Source organism: Oryza glaberrima, chromosome 10 (genome assembly GCF_000147395.1).
Source record: "Oryza glaberrima chromosome 10, OglaRS2, whole genome shotgun sequence".
In the NCBI taxonomy this organism is placed as follows: Eukaryota; Viridiplantae; Streptophyta; class Magnoliopsida; order Poales; family Poaceae; genus Oryza; species Oryza glaberrima.
Genome location: NC_068335.1, coordinates 8,062,571 through 8,082,115, shown reverse-complemented (window position 1 = coordinate 8,082,115; position 19,545 = coordinate 8,062,571). Strand labels below are relative to the sequence as shown.

The following is a 19,545-nucleotide window of genomic DNA, read 5'->3' as shown; positions in this document are numbered from 1 at the left end:
AGCGTGTTGATGCAAAAAACACGCACTGGCTTGGGAGATCTGCTTAGCTCCAGTGCAGGTCCAAAAGAATTGCCTTCGGGTTCTGAGCGTGCCAGATGGTTTGATCCTACAACCGACAATATAGAAAAAACAACAACAAAGAGTTAAATCTATCAACGATAGCCAATTGGCAGGATTGCCGATGACGTATCGTCTGAGGCCATGCCGATGTAACTTACGTCAGATCGACAGAAGCAGGTAAAAACTTGGAGATTGTTTGGTGTACTCGATCGGCTTTAGATGTTAACGGTACATAATCCATCCAATGGGACACGCTTAGATCGAGTGATTTGGATAGATCGGTGGCTGCACCGAGATAGTATAAATCACTCTATATCTAACTGTGCCCCCAAAGTAGGGATTACGCGTGCTTACAGCATAGCCGATGGAGCAAACCTAACCTGTATCGGCTAGTTCTCCGGTACCACCTTATACTAAGATACCAGCACAAGTGAAATATATAAAACTAAGACCAAATCTAGCAATCATGATGAACTAGTAGATTGATAAGAAGCTTAATATACTTCAAAAGGATGGGATCTTGCTATAAGGGGCAGATTTAGACGATCTAAAACCAGAAAAGAAAGTAAAAAGATTAAATCAGGTAAGATCGGCTGAAACTCCGATACTATCTCTATTAGCAATCAAAGAAGGAACTAGATAGAATGTTTCAAGACAGTACTTAATAGATCGAACCTAATCGATGCAGCATTAAGCGTGGGGAGAAACATAAGATCTAATCAATTCGATGAAAACTCATTCAAGATGGTAGATACACCGCATAATCAAACTTAATATTGAAGACTAAGCTTATCGGTTGTTTTCGATGATAGAGGCTAGCCGATAGAGCTTAGATGACGAGATCAATCTAGATTATAATATATGATAACTTGGCAATTTGCGTAGACAGGATTAGAGTGTCATGAAGATGTAAGCACTAATCCCGAGAGCGCAAGCCGCCATGACAAGATTTACCTCTTCGTCGGAGATTGAACTCGATGCAGCCCAACTCGAAAGCAAAAACTCGTCGAAACAATGAAAATAGAAAAGAGTGGCGATGCGCCGAAGTGTATTGAACCGTCGTCCTCTGATTATAAGGTGTCGGGTCATATTTATACCCGAAGTACATGATATGTCCTTACTGGACATGACTCTTACCTCTAACACAATTTAAAATACGAATGAGTCCTTCAGGTGGACTCTTACCAAAATATCTCTAAGGAAACTAGAAAATGTCCTAATTAATAGATACAATTGCCCTTTTTAGGACTCCTATCCTTGTGTGGCAATAGCTATGCAGCGCTTCAATCAATCTAATGACAGTCGTGGGGCCATCTTTCCCAAGACTGGTTGCATCGGCTTGGCTTTGTCGGATCCGGTGCTTAGCCGATATATGGCACCCGATACTATTTGTAGCTGATCCATGTGGTAGCTGATGTTGCTCACAACCAATGTGTGCTCTGCTTTCTCAAATGGACTTTACATAAATAGGCTTCGTTTCTAACTTCGAATCTGGCCTAGGGCATTGCCAAATTTGCTCATTAATAGCATGTTAAATAACTAACAGTTTGTTTAAGTGTTTCTCAAATTTTATCCTAAACTTGTTAGACTCTAAGGCTCATTAAGGTATTTATAACAACAACAGAAAAGATAATGCAATAATAGTAATATAATTAATTTAAAAGAATTTGTGCAGTCTATCGTACTCCAAAGCGCCTGGGGGCTTAGTTACGTATCATAGGTAAATCTCTCCAAAGTCGTTAGCCTATCGTCATACTATGTTATAGCCCGCCGGCGATGATAGGTGGATTTGGTAATTGGTTTGTTCCGATTCTGATAGGTGCACCTGACATGGCATTTCCACGATTAAATAATATATCATTCTGGTTGTTGCCACCAAGTCTCTTGCTCCTATTAAGCTCAGCCTTAGTAGAAGTGGGCAGCGGCACAGGTTGTTTCACCAATCTGTTGAATTGGAATGGAGCTCACGACCGTGAAACCCCTCGTTGTTTGATGGCACCTTTCTTGTTCCCTTCGGGGAGAAATACTACTCTTGTTTTTCTTGTTCTTCTTTCTCGAAGAGATGGGTGCACCGCCTTGGAGAAGGTAGTGTGCCTATCGACGACTCCTTTCCATTGTATGGGAGGATATCTTCTTTGTTGTAGCTGAACTGATGTATGAATAAGGACGGGAAAATGTGTTGACCAAAGATGTCAACTACTAAGCATAGTCAATTGCAAATCGGCCGGTGTAGGCAAAAGAATCCTTACTCGGAACGAGCCCAAGATAAAAGGTCTAGTCCAATTTTAGTCTTGGTTGTACATCGGTACTACGCACGGTAGGCATTTCCTCCCTTCTCACCATCCCCATAGTGTATGAGACAAATGTACGCATTTCGATTAGGGTCGTATTCTATGGTTACGATTCTACCAGATATGTCTTTTTGATTCCGTCGAAAATCGATTTTACGGTATAGGTGCTTATGACCTCCCCCTCTATGCCTTGCGGTAATGATTCCTCTGGAATTACGACCTTTACCACAACGGTGCCGTCCATGGATCAAACGGAACGTCCTTAGTTCAGCATTATAGCACATAGTCTCCGACGCTACTACAGTGCTTCGCTAACTCGAAGCGCCTTGCTATGAGAATGACGCTTCGCTAACGCTCGGAACAAAGGTCCTTCTTATTCAGGAACCCTTTGTTTGAGGGGGGCGTATCCCCGGGGAGGGGAGAGTGGCCGAGCGGTCAAAAGCGGGCCACCACTTGGGATGGGAATGGCTCAGCCCACATGCATCATTTGATGAAACCAGTCCAGTCGCCTCCGATCAGTGGCTTGTCAACCACCGGACCGTAGCTCCTCGCTACCTATTATTCGTAGGCGGTACGTACGGCGCACGTAGCATTCCGGAAAGAATTCAATGCATAGAGGACCATCCTTTTTTTTGCGGCATGCTCTCTGATTTACGGATTCGGTGAGAAGGGATATATTTTACATCCCAGAGGGGCTATAATTGGAGATACTATTGTTTCTGGTACAAAAGTTCCTATATCAATGGGAAATGCCCTACCTTTGAGTGCGGTTTGGATTATCTTTTCAAACATCGCTCAGAGCTCACGAAACTTTACTTTGATTTGATTTGAAAAAAAAAAGTTTTTTTGCTACTAGAATGCTGCTGAGTACACAGATTCCTCTTTCCTTTCAAGGAACAGCGAGCCTCCAAATCTCACGTCCCGCTGGGAGATGGGACCTCCAACCTACGAGATGACAGCCACTTCTGACCCCAGCGCAAAAGATGTGACTAAAATCTTCTGAGACCAGGTGTATAGGTGGGCTGCCTACACACATCATAACTCACAGCCGCCGAAAGCTCCAGTCCAAGTTGAGGCGCAGTAGGAGGGATTTCTGTCACTATTATTTATGGACCACGTAAACAAACTTTTTTAGTTTAGATTCTTATGCTTGACCTGCAGCCCTAGCCTGGGACACCACTGTGCGCGGATGGAATTAGTCTCCACTAGCACAATTCGAAGAACGAACAAGAAAAGGCGTCACTGTTTAGGTAGGAGGATGGATGGATGTGGTCCAATGGCTAAAGCTCTGCCAGCTTCTTGTAGACTGGCAGTCTCCGAGAGGAACCTTCACCCCCCGGGGAGAGGCCACGAGGCCTAGGCATAGTTTTGGCTCGTTGGGAAGGCGCGCAGTGAGGCGTAAATGTCTAAATAGGTAAGGTATCCTGGGGTGTATCACGCCAATCTACACCTAGGATCATTGCATCACCCCTCCAACATTCTTACTTTTGACCTTCTAACTTGGCATCGCATCTCGTGTCAGTCACTAGGTCTTGATCGAGAGTGCTTCCTTTCGTGCCTTGGTTAGCCGGAACTATAAATGCCGGGATTATGGGGAAGGCTCCCTCGGGCGAGATGGCTAAGCGTGTACGACTCTGCGCATTGATCCGGCAGCGAGACCCACCCTGGTTGTAAAGCGAGCCGTCGGCCGCCCAACAACCTATAACGCTAGTCACTACTCCCACTGGGGCTAGGAATGGCACGCACACAAAGCAGGAGGAAATCGGTACCCCGAGCACTTCTAGGCCCCTTCCCGGCTACTGGATCACTCTCGATCTTTTGCGTATAAGGGAGGGGGGAAGGAGTCTAAATCTATGGACATTAATGAACCACCATTGATGGACGTTGCACATGACACGATCAATTCGACTCGACGGGTGTTGCCTGGCCGCCAGAGGAAATTCAAGACGATAGAAGAGTTCGCTCTGCCACGTCCAAACGTCAGACATCCGCCGCCTATACCTACCGTTTAGGTGGCACCAGCGAGATCCAGCTAAGGTAAGGAACTTCGTGTCGCGGTTGCTCTACTCCGCCAATTCCAGCTCGCACCCACTCTGGCCGCCCTACGTGGTTTAGAAGAGTAGTATAAGGAAGCCTGATAATCATATAGGCAAAAGGCACCCTGTCCCAGACAAACCAGACAGGCAGCAAATTTCACTAAGGCACTGGGAAGATTCAAGTTTCTGAAGTCAACACTTCACCGCTCGGACCGGAGGGAACCGCAGCATGAGGAATGTCCACGTCTCGTCGCAAGGCTCATTTTTAGTTTTGGGTCATAGGGCGAGTCACCAGAAGCGAAGCGATCTTCCGGGCTAGAAAGGAGGCCTTTTTCTGACGCATAAGCTACCGCGACAAGTACGCTACCAAAATAACTCTCTAACTACTGGGATTAAATTGTTCAAGGGAGGATGCATGTCTTGCAACCTTCGGGCTCAATGTAGTCATACAAACCATCTCCTCCTGGCGCGGAGATTTCACTTGCTCCGACTACCGGACCGACGTCAGTGTTTTCTATTTACGCAATAATCATCACCACAATAAATAACAGAAAAACAAACATAACCAAAACAAATAGTATCACAAAGTGCAACATTGAGTGAAAACGATTTTAAAAAATAATTTTAGGGATTTTTGGAATTTTGGTGAACGGCAAACCCTAGGGCCAAAATTAGGGTCGCGTCAATAGGTGCTCAGATTGCAGCAAAACTTACACTAATGGATTCGGAATAATTCTAGGAGTTTGGAATAAGTCACGGATTTCGATTTCGAGGTCAAACGGATGGTCAACCTGATAGACTAAGGAAACGGGTATTTTATGATTTATTTTTCAACAGGAGAATCGGATTTTCTTTTCTTCTCTCGCTCTGCACAGGAACCTGCCGGAATCCCACGATGCCAGCGGTGGAGGCTGGTTTTGGATGGGGAGGCGCCGGTTTTGCGATCTAGGGTCGAGGCGATTCTGTTTTTGTGGTCGGAGGCGAGAGAAGCCCCGATGGCGTGGCTGCGGCGGGTAGAAACAGGAGGCGGAGGCAGCCATGGTGGCGGCGACTTCGGCAAACTCCGGGGAGGGGCGGCGGCCTGGTGAGGTTCACTGAAGCGAGAGGAGTCCCAGGGAAGCGACGGCTGAAGCTAGGGTGGCCTGGAGCGGCGGCGCGTCATGTGGCCAGCGGCGGCCTAACAGGGCAGTGATGGTGGGAGGCGGCGCCGGCGACGGATTGGATGGGGAAACAGAGGGGAAAGGGAGTAATCGCATGGAGAACGTAATTTAACCTTCAAATTCAGAGGATCAGCGATGTGCACGATGAATTTTGGAGCTCAATTAGTGGCGCCGGTATTAGGGTTTTAGGGATTTTTCCTCCAGTGACGACGATTGAGTCAACGGGAGTTGGGCCGCATTCGAGGAGGTGAAAAAGGTTGAAATTGCGGTTCTTTTGCCTCCGGTCTCCTTGTAGTTGAGGGACGAAGGAATTATAGAGGCAGGAAGCTGGAGGTGTCACAGCGGCATTCGTCCGTCGGTTGTTCTCGTGCATGCGCATGCGGGCGTGTGGCGTGCGCGGGTCGGCACGAGCTGGGCGCGAGGCAGCAGGAGGCGGCACAGACACGGCTGGCATCGGGCTGGCTCAGCCAAGCCAAGTAGAGAAGAAGAAAGAAAAGAAAACAGAGGAAGGGAAGGAGGAGAAAAACAGAGAAGGAAAAAGAAAAAGAAATATGGAAAAGGAAAATTAGGGTGGAAATAGAGAAAAGGAAATTATGGTGAAGATTAAAATAGATAGGATTTGAATTGGTGTGGGATTTAGATGGTATGATATTCAGGATAGATTTAAATCGGATCAAAGGAATTATTTGAGGGATGATATGCACTTTGCGACAAAATTAAATGAGAAAAGAAACATCGAAAAGAAACATGGAAAATAATATTTTAAATAAACTACTAACTCGACGGTTATATTTTTAGAGAATCAAAACAAACTAAATCGGTTTTAAATAATTGTCAATTTTTAAGGCTGTTACATATTCCTTTACATTTAATTATTTATAATATGTACGTCTTGCTGAGTACATAAGTACTCACCTCTTGCATAATTTAATATATAGAGGATTTATGCTAACAAGAAGACCATAAGGAAGCGATATCAACGGCAACGATCAGTTTGTTTAGGCTAGTCTGCACTTGAGCTTTTGCATGTGGAGTTTATTAGTTGTAGTTTTAGTACTTGAAGAGTTTAGGAGTTTAGTTGTTTAGCACTTTGATTTTCTTGAGTTATGTTGTGCCTTAGCGATAGATACAACTCTCCGTGGCTTATTGATTTTGCTAGTGTAGGTCAATCTTATTCCTGCAAGCAAATTGAAGAAACAAGCAAGAACAAGATAAAAAAAAAATCTGAATTGCAAATAGGAATTGAAGCCGGATTCATTTTATCCATGGCACTGCAAATAAAAAAAATCTTTTGGAAAGGGTTAATTTGATCCATGCCACTGCAATTTTGGCTATTTAGAAAAATATCATTACAATTCGCCTATTCGTAACCGTGCCATTGAAATTTTACAAAATTAAAACCGTTCCACTACCGTCATGTTTTCCATCTATCCCCTGTCTTTTCTGTCTTCTCCTTCCTTCTCCCATCTTCTTTCGGAGTCAAGCCGAAGAGGGAGGTCGCCGGCAAGGTCGAGTAGCGCAGCTGGACATCGAGCATGACCGGCGGCGGTGACTCTCTTCTTCCCCATCGCAGCGTGTAACGCTGTCGCCACCTCGTTCAGCCGCCGCACGTGGTCACGGCCGGCGGCCTTGGGTCCAGTCGAGGAACCTCACGGCCTCCTCCACCGTCCTCACGGCCTCGTCCCCACGCGCCACCGCCTCCTTGGCACTGGCGCCGAGCATGCCCGGCTTGCTTGAGTTCACCACAGACTGAGGAGGAGACTGACGCCGCCGGCGAGATGGGGACGCGCGGATCAGCGGCGGGAGCGGGATAGCCGGTTTACTGGTGCCGGCGGCAGCGGAGGAGGCGAGGCGCTGGTGCTGGAGCCCGCCAGATGGAGGAGGAGGCGTGGCATCAGCCGGAGCTAGCCAGCGACGACGAGGAACCCCCCAAGGCTTCGCCGGCCGACTCTGGTGCGAGATCTGGACCCGGCCGCTCCTCGATGCAAAGTAATTAGACCTGAGGGGAGGGGAGAGAGAGGGGAAACTAGGAAGAGAGAGAGAAGGGAAAGACGCCGCGAGATGGGGCTCTTGGCCTCGGCGGTGCGGCTCTCGGCTCTGAAAATGGGGCTCTGCATGGGCGGGCACTCCGCTGCCACGGCGGGGAATGGCGGGTACAACTCTGCCGCTGCGGCCGACGCCGACTGCGCCAATACGTGTGAAGCCGTGTGGACACTGTACTCGCCACCGCCGCCGCCGTTGCAGACGCGCTCAACTTCACTGCGGGAGAAAGAAGGAAGAAGACGGGAGAAGGAAGGAAGAATATGGAAAAGGAAGGGAATGGATGGAAAACGTGACGACAGTGGTACGGTTATAATTTTGTAAAATTTTAGTGGCACGGTTATGAATAGACAAATTGTAATGAATTTTTTCTGAATAGCCAAATTTGCGGTGGCTTGGAACAAATTAACCCGAGGAAAAATGTTTTGGGTTGGAGTGGGTTTGAATTAGATTGTAGTAACCAGTCGGCCCAGGCGCCGCAAACCCTAGGGATCTTAGGCCGCCGCGGCGCTGCATCGTCTTGCCGTATTGCTCCACCGGCCCACCCGCTCTCCGCTCCTCCCAGTCCCAGCACTAGCACGGTGACCAAGTCAGACCGGCGGCGCCGTTGTGCTTGTTCGTGCCGGCTGCCACGCGGAGCGGGATGCCGCGTGCGGTGTCTCGGTCGCCGCCGTCGCACCGCCGGCGCCGCTCCCCTTCCCCGCGGTATGGGAACCGGCGGAGTCGACGAGATCGGAGCCGATCCCCCTACACCTCCACACGGTACGCATCCCCGATTACCCCGCTCACTGTCTCTCCATCCTCCCCAATCTGCGCATGCTTCTATTCGGGCTCTGGTACAGTACCCGCTGGGGTGAGTTTTTGGGATTGGAAATTTGGAATTCGTCATGAAATGCCTTCCATATTTCTAGTGCTATTTTTTCTTTTAGAATTGTGGATAGAAGAAATAAATTAATCATATTTAAATATAATAAATCCACTTGAAATAACAGATTTGCTTATCTGGACAGAGTACGAGACGAGAAAACATATCAGAAATTTGGATTCCCCACGCAGAGTCTCGAGTATGAGGCTTGTGGAAGAAACTCATTTTTCAGTCTATGTATTGTAATGACTAGCGGATCTTTTTTTTTCTGTTGTTGTTGCTGTTGTTGTTATCATAACTAGCAGATCCTTTTTTGATTGTCTTTGCAAATAGCAATCTACAAAGAAAATATGTTATGTGAATATAGAAGATTATGGCCTCGATTGAGATAGCTCAAAATGGATGGATAATCTGGTTTTGTGATGGCTATTTGAGGATATGAGCGAATGAATTGAACTACTGCAGAGTTTCTCTAGAAAAGTATTCCAAGAAAATTTTATATATAAAATTTTGGCATGAAATGCATCGTTTGGGGGATTGGGTAGCATGGCAAAGAAAATCCAAAGTTGAGAATCAGAAAAGAACAGGGCCCCTACTAGTGTGTCATTCTGCCTAGCTCTCGCTGTTTTCCTATTATACAAGATTTACTATCAACAGCTGTTTGCAAAGGACTTAAATGGTCATCCTGTTGCAGAATGTTATCCTAGAAATGGTAGATGAACATGTCGTGCCCTGCAAGTGTGTGCTCAACTCTATTTCCAGATCCACAAGTGTCAGTTTCAACCGAGCCATTCTAACTTAGATACAAATTGTTTTTGGGTTTTTTTTTTTTGTGAACCCAATATTTTTTTTTGTGATTCATCTTTTGATTTTATTTTTGGTGCTGAAGAGACATGCTTTCTTTTCAGAAGGTAAGAATAAAATTTCCATGTAATGTGGAGTAGTTCAATCTTGTAACTTCAGTTAGCTGAGCATATGCTGACATCTGTTACAATTAGGGCTAAAGGCTAAAGCACAACTTGACTAAAAGCATCCATCTTTTTCTACCTCGATAGCTGAGCTATTGTTGTTACTTAGTACTGGAGATAGGAGTATCAAAGATTTGTGTCTACAGAGATGGTTGGAACTGTATTTTTAACATCATTTTTTGAACTGTTGAATTTCTTTCTTCTTTGTAAGAACATTTCATATATGATAAGCTAATCCTGATCTTTTTTATATTCACTTTTGTTTGTTGTTCGTGATTATAGGCCATATTGTTTGGCAAACATTCAATGTGGAATTGTGGATTTACTCATATGTTACTGTTGTTAATTTATCATATTCCATGAATTGGCATTTTTTATAAATCTAATGTTTCATTTTTGTATCTTCTTTGTTACATGTGTTCATCACATTCTTTAGTCATAGTGTTATCAAGTTGTGTGATTAGTCGCGACTAGGTGTTGACTAATCATAAAGATGGTCAAGCCACAGGACTAGAAGGCCACAACTCGACCAAATTGTAACTCGCGCTATTAGTTGTGGTTAGTCGTAGATTAGTCTTAAAATCGGTGGTAGATTAGTCGTGGTTAGTCTAGCAAATCACCAATTCACCATGCTAATTGGCTTATTGTGTTTATTCCTTGTTGACTTATTGTCTTGCTAGCTACTCAATAGTTCATAGTTTATACTATATATAGTGCTTAGCACAGTATTAGTAAAGACTATAGTGCATCCCCTGTTTTCACACGACCAAGTCATGGACTAGTCGACCATGTCAACAAGTTGTGGATTAGTTGATCAAGTCGACAAGCTCCCTTAGCTGTTTACATGGGCACGCTGTACAAATATGAATGTTTCTTTGCATTTTTGGTGTCCATCTTGGCATAGTGACATTCCATACTAATCTGTTTGCTTTGATATTTTTCTATTGCTGCATGCTTGCTATCATGTCAATTCTTCAACTGTAGTTATCTTGTCAATATTACAAACTTCCATCATCTTATTTTGTGTGTTCGTCTATTTTCTGTCCAATTCATTTCCCTTCTATTTGGAGAAAAAGTCGGTCTCCTTCTCCAAGATGGGAGAGAAGCCAGTCCCCAACTCCTAGGAGGCGTAGAAGCCCTACATCACCAAGACGACAACGAAGACGGAGAAGTCGAAGCAATACAAGTTCCACTGTAAATAACTCCTGCAGCCCAAGTCATGTATCAGAGCAAAACAATTTAATTGAGAAGCAAAAAGAAGGAGATAAGAAAAGGTAATTTTATGTTTTCTTGATTCCTATGCAGATTACCTCTTCTGTATGACTGCAGCTCTCATTATGTAGTTTGTCAAGCAATATCATCCATGTCAATTTTCCTTCAGACCTAGACTGTACTTCTGCACTTGATTTGATTATATTTTGTTCGCCAACCAAAAAAGATCAAGAACATGCAAAATAAGATCAAGAACTCATCAAAGCGCCATAGGATATCACAATTCAATGATGTATCACTTGAGCTGTCGGACATGTCAGTTGGAAACACAATATAGACCAATACTTTCTTATATCTTTTAAAACCTTTTAGAGAAAATCATGAACAGTCCTAGCCACCCATATGAACTGTCCTAGCTAGCCTTGGCACTCAATGAACTGTCCTAGCCAGCCTGCCACTCAATGGAACACTTGTACTTATTTCTGTATATTCATGGTTTGAGAAAATACTTATTTTTTGCAATTCATATGGGGATTGCATTGGAATTATGCTGTTTCATGTTAATTTTTAATAGGCAAAATTTACTGTTGGACATCATGACTCCGTGATTTTAGCTGTAGGATAACGCAAAAGTGGATTTTTAGGGGAAGACTCTCAAAATGTGGCGCTTTGCTACCAGACAGCGTCCCCACTATTTTATTATTTTCTGTCTAATTAGGGAGGAGAAAGAATGCGGAAGAGGTCTGAAATTCCCTGAGTGTTCAATAGTCCAAATGGCCTGCCAACCAATTAATCAGTACACGCATATATGATAGGATCAAAGTATGTATTGGCACATACGCATTCGGCTGTTGTTACATCAAGTTTACTATTCAGCATAGCAGCAATTATTTAATATTGCCCATAATTGATTCGTGGTCTAGATATTTCTTTGATTGATATGCGTGAGTTGATTAAGCTGTAGCACGACTAATTAGCATTAGGTTACATTGATGCCGTTTCGGGGCACCACGGCTGATCTACCTGCCTGACAGGCCACTTGGTCTAATCGGAATGAGAAAATTGACATTTTGCCATCTTCGGGATGGGGTTTCGCTGTAATGCCACTCCGGAATGTGGCTTCGTTATAATGCCACCTTCAAACGAAGCCATCTTGCTACAATGCCATTTTGACCATTTTTTATGATTTCCAAATGTTTTCCACCATTTTGATCTTTATGCTTTGACCCAAATGCCCTTGTCTGTCAGTTTTAGTGTGCTCGAGCTGGTCGAGTCACATTGCTTGGCTGAAGGGAGAGCATATGCAACGCCACCCCTTTTCTTCGCCACTATGCCCCCTCACCCCGCGACCTTCACCGTCCCCGCTATGCCCTGCTGCTGATAGCTTTGCGCTGCAATCTCCGCGCTACAAAACCACGTGCTTTCCTCGGCGTTGGATCCGAGGGGCCCTAGGGGCAATGCATCAAAGACTGACGACGGGAAGAGACAGAGCTGACAGCATGTTGCAAGCTAGCTCAAGGGCTCCTCTCGTCGTCCGCCCACCCTCCAGGTTTCCTCTTGGTCCTAGTGGAATACCTCTCATTTGTTGCCCGAGTTGTGGGGAAGGGGTAGAAGAGTACAAATCCAAGAAGCAGGGAGGCAGGATCTTCTTGAATTGAAACCTGCCATCAACCTCTTTAGTATCAATCTCTATCACACTCCAGGGTGAAGTTTTCAATACCTCTGCCCTCCATCTATAAAGCTAGTGAAAACTTTCTTCCCAGCTACCATATAACTCTAGCAAAGCCTTTTGCCTACCCGCGTAGACAGTGTCATACTCCCTCTGTCCCAGTCATTAAGGCGCGCACGCATTTTAAGATTCAACTCTTTAAATATTTGACTTATAAATAGTTTATTATAAATTAAATTTTATTTAATGAAAATAATATTATTAGATTGTCATTTAAATTTACTTTCATATGATTATGATTTTATTGCTACAAACATTATTATATATGAGAAATTTAGAATTAAAGATTAGTTTTGAAGACTGTCCAAGTTTGACTGTGCCTTAGTGATTGGGACAGAGGGAGTAGTTAATAGTACACTTGTGATCATCTTGTAACTTGATCATCATCTCTTTAGGGCCCATACATGAATTCTTCATCAACATTAGGACAGTCTGTTAGCACTGTTAGCCCATTTGGTAGATGGTGTGGTAGTTTTCCTTCTGCTTCTGCTGCTTGATGTACATTTATGATAATCTGTTAGCACTGTCACCTGCAATCAAGTAATAGCATCCATCAAATTCCATGCATTGTGACAATAAGGAAACAAATGACAATCAATTAATTCAATACCATTACAGTCTTCTGGTCAGGCTTGCCTAAGCCCAACTATTATGCCAACGAAAACCATCCACTTTGCAACCACCTATGTATCTGACTGGGTCAATTTTAACCAAATCCAATTCAAACTCCTTGTTAATAGCAAATTGCCTCATTGCAATCCTAAACTCAGGCATGCCTGGGTAGATAGTACCCACAGCCATACAAGGATTGTTAGGATCATATGCCATCACCATCCCCTGGAATTGCATCATCAACAGGAATTGCTGCTCTAGTGTTGTCTTCATCAGCAGCTGCTTTTCCTTTGTCAGTATTTGCATCTTGGTTTGCATTAGTTCGTCTAGCTTGCTCATCCTTTGCCCTTAATTCCAACAACTCATAGAATTTATCGTCCCCAACAATTTCTTGCCTCCCTTTGTCATCATTCTTGGCCAGAACCTCTAGCCTATCCCAATCAACAGCAGTAGGGACTGGTTGCACTACCCCATCGGGTGAGACAAGGAAAACGGATTCCACCGCCTCATCGGGTTCTACCACAGCTAAGCTACACTCAGGCTCCCTTTCAAGCCTGGAGAAAAAAAAATAGATGTGGCTTAGAGCAAGGTCTAACCCAGCAAACGCGCACCAAATACTTCGCAGCTAGATCTCGGAAGACCAAATGTGCGCACACCAAACAAATTGCAAAACGATGAAGTCGATGAAGTTAGGCAAATACTTACTTGGTGACGAGCTCATGACAAGTGCAATCTATATGCTCGACCTTCTTTGTCGCTCCCTCACGCCACCAGCATCCTGTCGGCACATTTTGGGGGCGGCGCGGCGGCAGCTAGATCTATGGCGGCGGCAGTGACGAGCAAGACGGGAGGAAGAGGCGATTGGACGGGGATCCATCTCTCTCACACAAGTCAACGAAATGGTCAGGGGCAAATATGTCAAAGCACGGTGGAGAACATTTGGAAATCACACACATGGTCAAAATGGTAATGTAGCAAGATGGCTTCGTTTGAAAGTGACATTATAACGAAGCCACATTCCGGAGTGGCATTCCAGTGAAACCCTATCCTGAAGATGGCAAAATGTCAATTTTCTCAATTGGAATACGTTAGGGGCATTTTAGACCTTTCACGTGTTCTCTCTCTCTCCTTCCTAAACCAAAAATAAAAAATAAAAAAGTGTGGGCGGTGTCTAGTAGCAAACAACCACAATTTGGGAGTATCTTCTCCGAAAAATCCACTTTTACGGTGTCCTACAGCCAAAACCACGAAAATCACAATGTACAGTAGCAAATTGGCCTTTTTAATATGTTGAGTGCCCCTGCTACTGTTAGTAGTCATAGAAGAAAAATGTAATTAGCAAATACTCATCTATCTGGCCCAATATAGTAGAAGTCAGTTGATATAGCCGCAAAGCACCAGAATCAAGTGAATCTGTTCATGTTATGTCTGCATGAACACTGAATTGGCCAGCTGTCCAGATTAAACCATTCAATCCCTAAATTAAGCAACAGCAGCATTACATTCTCAACTGGCCCGAAGCTAGCTGCCCTACAACCAATATTACATATGCTATATATATTCTGTCTTCTTCCATTGCCTCTGATGCACAGTGGCCAATGAGCAGACATTCCGCACTAACAGATTTCCATTGCTTCCCTTGTAATTGTGTACTTAACTTTTGATGAAGCACACATTGTCCAGAGATTAAATGCTGAATGGATAAAACCTTACATCTTTTTAGAGCATGCGGATTGAGGCGTCGTAAAATATATTTCAAAGTATTTTATTCATAATGTAATGACTAAATGCTAAATGGATAAAACCTTACATCTTTGTATTGCGTGCTAGTGCCATATACCAAAACTGAACTAGTATACGTGATGACTGATGAGCAGCTAAATGCCTTCACCAAAAGTTGACCTACAGTTGGACCTCACAGGTCTCCTTACACTATTCCTATCAGAGTGATGGTAGCAAATGCAGGACTAATGAAGGGAGAAGGGAGGTTAATGAGAAATAAATAATACAAGGTCAGCAGTAGAGGAAACCATTGTTTTGATCCAAAATTATGCATGAGCATAATATGAACGTGAGAATAATCCAACATAAATAGGTGGAAGTAACTCGGCGATATGTAGAGTGACTAGAGAAACTGATGAATATGCACAAATAGCTGGTGATTAGTCCAAAATAGTACTTCACAATCATGTGGAATTAAAATTAGCAAGCTGAACTAACAAATGATAAAGAGAAAATCCATGAAATGCCATTGACAAGCACTCTAATCCTAGAAATGCCACTGACAAGCGCAACTTCCTCAAAATGCCATTGTACAAGCGTTTTTCTCCCCGAAATGCCATCACAGTCAACTTACCGTTTAGTCCACACCGTTAGAAATTTTTTTTTTACCAGAATGACCAGATTACCCTCGCTCCAAATTTTACTATCCAGAGGCAGTAAAAGAAAAGAAATTGGGGAAAAGAAAAGACAACCCTAAACCTAACCGATGGGGGGCGACGACGGCGGCGATGTGGCGCCCCCAGGCAACGGTGCGGCGGCGGTCGCAGGCGGCGCTCTCGGGCGGCGGCGCGGGGGGTCCCCGGCGGCGGGGGTCCTCCGGCGGCGGTGCGCGGCTCTCAGGTGGCGACGCGGCGGCCCCCGGCGACGGCGCGTGGCCCTCAGGCGGCGGCGCGGCGGCCCCTGGCGACGACGCGGGGCTCCCAGGCAGCGGCGCGGCGGCTCCAGGCGACGGCGCAGCGGCCCTCGGCGACGGCGCGGGGCTCCCAGGCGGTGGTGCGGCGGCTCCAGGCAGCGGCGCGTCAGCCCCAGGCTGAAATAATTGATAGCAAAATTTCTGAAATAATTTTGATGCCAAAATTTGTGAATTTAATTTTGAAATAATTTGATTGATAGAAAAATAATACATGTCTGTGAATTTAAATATGCATCAATTCAAAATGATATTGTGTGAGCAAACAATACAAAATAATGTTGTTTGAGCAAAAAGTTTGCCCAGGGGTAAGATTTTCTTTTCATACAACTTAACGGAGAGGAGTTAACAGCAGTATGGCTGTGATGGCATTTCTGGGAGAAAAACGCTTGTACGATGGCATTTTGAGGAAGTTGCGCTTGTCAATGGCATTTCTGGGATTAGAGTGCTTGTCAATGGTATTTCATGGATTTTCTCAATGATAAATGGGGCACTAGAATCCAACACAATATAGGCATGAGCATTAACTGCCGCACGGTATGCATGTGTGCCATGCCTGGTGTGGCCTTGCCACCAGAGTCTACCCTATCTGTTTGTGCATCATCTATTTTCATGCACGAGGCTACCGAAAACCAATAGGCTGGACCCTAGGGACACTGATTCCGGAGTTAATTTGAAGCATAAACATTTATACCATCAAGTCTATTCTTGATGCAGCATAATAGAAGTTGTAACCAATATAAACTGATACATCTACTATCGAATACTAATAGCTCCTTTGAGACATAAAACTAGGAAGCGTAAATATAAACAGTCTGAAATGATGTTCATGGTTGTTTGCTGGGTCAGGCTGTCAGGCATGGATGCGTGACTGACCTCTGGCAAGGAAATGCTACAGGGAACTTGCCTGTCATGCATATTGGAAATGTAGAAATTTGACTGAGAAAATGGAACAGAGAGGTGAATGAGCAAAACTTATAGCTGGACTATTTTCATGGATTTAAAAAAAGCCAAATAAGTGATGCATGTTCATTGCACTTACTGAAAACTCTGTTGCTTAGAAGTGTTAATTGATTTCTCTGCATTACCGTTCTAATTGATAGTAATATAAAGCAAGATAAATGTTAGTGGCATTAATGGGAAGTAGACTCATCTTTCCAATATCATCTGTCAAATTCGATCGATGAATGGTTGAATTTTGCTAGTCTAATGGTAAAGAAAGATTCAAAGAGATCCAACATGAAGTCAAGTGTAACCACAGACAGGTGTACATGTTAATTTTTTTTTTCTGAGTGGAAGTGTACATGTTAAGTTAGTATATGAACGTCGCACATTCATACATTCATACACTCTGGGAAACTCTTCGATATGCTTAAATGAATTTTGAGCAACAAAGTCAATGCTTATTTCTCAATACTATAACATGAAGAGAAAAGGCGTAAATGCTAGGAATAATACTTGTGTGTTCTGAAAGTGGAGTATGTGGTTCTTTTATAAGCTGTCTGGTCAACTATGTTTCCGTAAGAAGTTAAGATAGTTTTTGTTGTCATCTGTTAACACTATTTATGTTTGGGGAACTTTCACAGATTAGAATATACCTGCTTTATCCATCGATCAAAGGCTTGAACATGTATAATATTGTTACCTAGGTTTTTTCCCTCACCCTTGTTTCTTCCCTTGCTTAATGAAATGATGCACATCTCTCTTGAGTATTCGAGAAAAAGAGAGGAACATTTTGTGTCTCTCTTTTCAGGAATCATACAAAAAAAGAGAGTCAAATTTCACATGATTCAAAACTAGCCATGCAGTGCTTGTGTTCTGCAGTGTCTTGCAGAAATTAGAGTTTATATGTGCTTTAATCACCTCCCTCTGCCTGCCAATTTTCTTCTTAATTTAGTGAACCGGTAACTAATCAACTGTCACATGAAAAATGAACATTTCTATCGTTTCCACATTGGCTGTTTTTTTTATGCTTTGTTTTCCCTTGTGCTTTTCATCTCAATATTCTACTGTTGTAATTATATTTATGCTTATTTAGACATTGCATGCCAAATTTTACTAGAATCCACCTATTTTCAACCAGAAATTCTATAACAATTGTACTAGAGTAACTTGACTATTTAGTTTGTACTTTTGTGTTCATATATAGTTCCATAGTACATTAATTCTATTAGTTCATGCTTACATGGATTGCAGTTTGGCTAGGTTGTACCAGTTCCCGTAACTTTGTGTTTCTCTCAGCAGGCGCCAAAAGGAAGCTGAACTGAAGTTACTTGAAGAGGAGCTCGCTCGAAGAGTTGAAGAATCTATAAGAAAAAATGTTGAGGACCGTCTGAACTCCGAGGACATCAAAAATGAAATAAAACGGCGAGTTGAGGAAGGCATCAAACAGTTATTTGATGAGGTTGATGCTCAGCTACAAAAAGAGAAGGAAACGGCTCTGCGTGAAGCCAGGCATAAAGCTGTGAGCATTAATGTCATGCTATCCTTAGTGCTGATAATTTTTTACAAGAACATCTCATTAGATTCAAACATTGACAAAACTAATCAACTATTGAAAAGCTAAGCAGATGAAACCACCAACTTAAACCTAATGCATATACTATTTATCCTTTTGCATAAAGAGCAGAACCTTTGTAGTCTGGCTCGGTGCTAGTACTTCTCAGTAGATATTTTTTCTACTAGCAACTGAAAATTGGTAGTAGTGTCATGTTTTTTCAGTATGATTGAGATCAACACCATAATTTGATAAATTCTTCTTCTGAGAACCTTGTCCAAATTGAGTTAATCAGTTCAAAATTTTTGGCTGCAGGAACAAGAAAGAAGAGAGAGGGAGGAGTTGGATAGGATGCTTGAGGAGAATCGGCGAAAAGTAGAGGAAGCTCAAAGAAAAGAAGCACTGGAACAGCAGCAGAAAGAGCTGGAGCGATTTTTAGAGTTGGAAAGAATTCAAAAGCAAAGGGAAGACGCGATGCGTAGAAAGAAGATAGAGGAGGAGGAAGATAGAGCTAATCAGATGAAATTACTTGGGAAGAATAACCGTTGATTTGGTTTCAGTATTATGATCTGTTTCATCTGACAAGATTTGGCATACTCGCTCTGTCTCAAGATATAATGGATTTTTGGTGGATGTGTTATATTTTATTATAATGTATCTATCACATTGTTGACGAAAAAATCGAACACACCGGCCTGGGAGATCTGCTTAACTCCTGTGCAAGTCCAAAGATTGATGAGATGCAGGTGTGTCAGTCAGTTTGATCCTGCGACTGATAAGATATGTAAACAGCAGATAAAACAGCCGATCGGTTGACAAGACGATGTAGTGATTCCAGCCGATAGCAGATAATAGCCGATGCCAATACCAGCCGATAGCGATAGGGTTTCAGCAATCAGCTATATGTCCAATGTAGATAATGATATAGAGGCAATCGGCTGTTGATGATATAATATAGCAATATAATCTAGTAGAAACCAATCAGCTAATAATATGGTATAGTAGAGCAAGTATTGATCCGAAGGTTAAAGCATAGATCGGCTGGAATCACTACATCGGCTTGTCAGCCGATCGGCTGTTTTATCTGCTGTTTACATATCTTGTCAGTCGCAGGATCAAACTGACTGGCACGCTCGCATCTCATCAATCTTTGAACCTGCACAGGAGTTAAGCAGATCTCCCAGGCCGGTGTGTTCGATTTTTTCGTCAACACAGATTGGCACGCCCGGTGGGACCACGAATTTTATATCCACATGTCTGAAGAAGAAGTCAATGCCAAGATCATTCAATCTCGGCTCGGGGGGCAAGCGCATCTGTTTTAGCATGGTGGAGCACATCAGTATCAGCTCATGAAAGCCGATTAGAAGATCAAACAAGAGAATT

At 43.5% G+C, this 19,545-nt stretch overlaps 1 protein-coding gene across 1 annotated transcript; it reads left to right on the top strand.

Annotated features, from left to right (window-relative positions):
* The first annotated feature begins 8,050 nt into the window (after positions 1-8,050).
* On the top strand, positions 8,051-18,809 carry LOC127786423 (uncharacterized protein At1g10890-like). Its single transcript, XM_052313830.1, has 4 exons — positions 8,051-8,349; positions 10,497-10,694; positions 17,910-18,129; positions 18,478-18,809. The coding sequence occupies exons 1-4, from the start codon at positions 8,231-8,233 to the stop codon at positions 18,709-18,711; spliced, it is 771 nt and encodes a 256-aa protein (XP_052169790.1). The 5' UTR covers positions 8,051-8,230; the 3' UTR covers positions 18,712-18,809.
* The last annotated feature ends 736 nt before the right edge of the window (positions 18,810-19,545 follow it).

What these genes read in the sequence shown, in the direction of transcription:
- LOC127786423 (XM_052313830.1), top strand. Translation starts at nt 8,231, where the DNA reads ATGCCGCGTGCGGTGTCTCGGTCGCCGCCGTCGCACCGCCGGCGCCGC. An exon ending in AAAGAAGGAGATAAGAAAAG is followed by an intron (nt 10,695 to 17,909) that starts GTAATTTTATGT and finishes TTCTCTCAGCAG; the next exon opens with GCGCCAAAAGGAAGCTGAAC. An exon ending in GTGAAGCCAGGCATAAAGCT is followed by an intron (nt 18,130 to 18,477) that starts GTGAGCATTAAT and finishes TTTTGGCTGCAG; the next exon opens with GAACAAGAAAGAAGAGAGAG.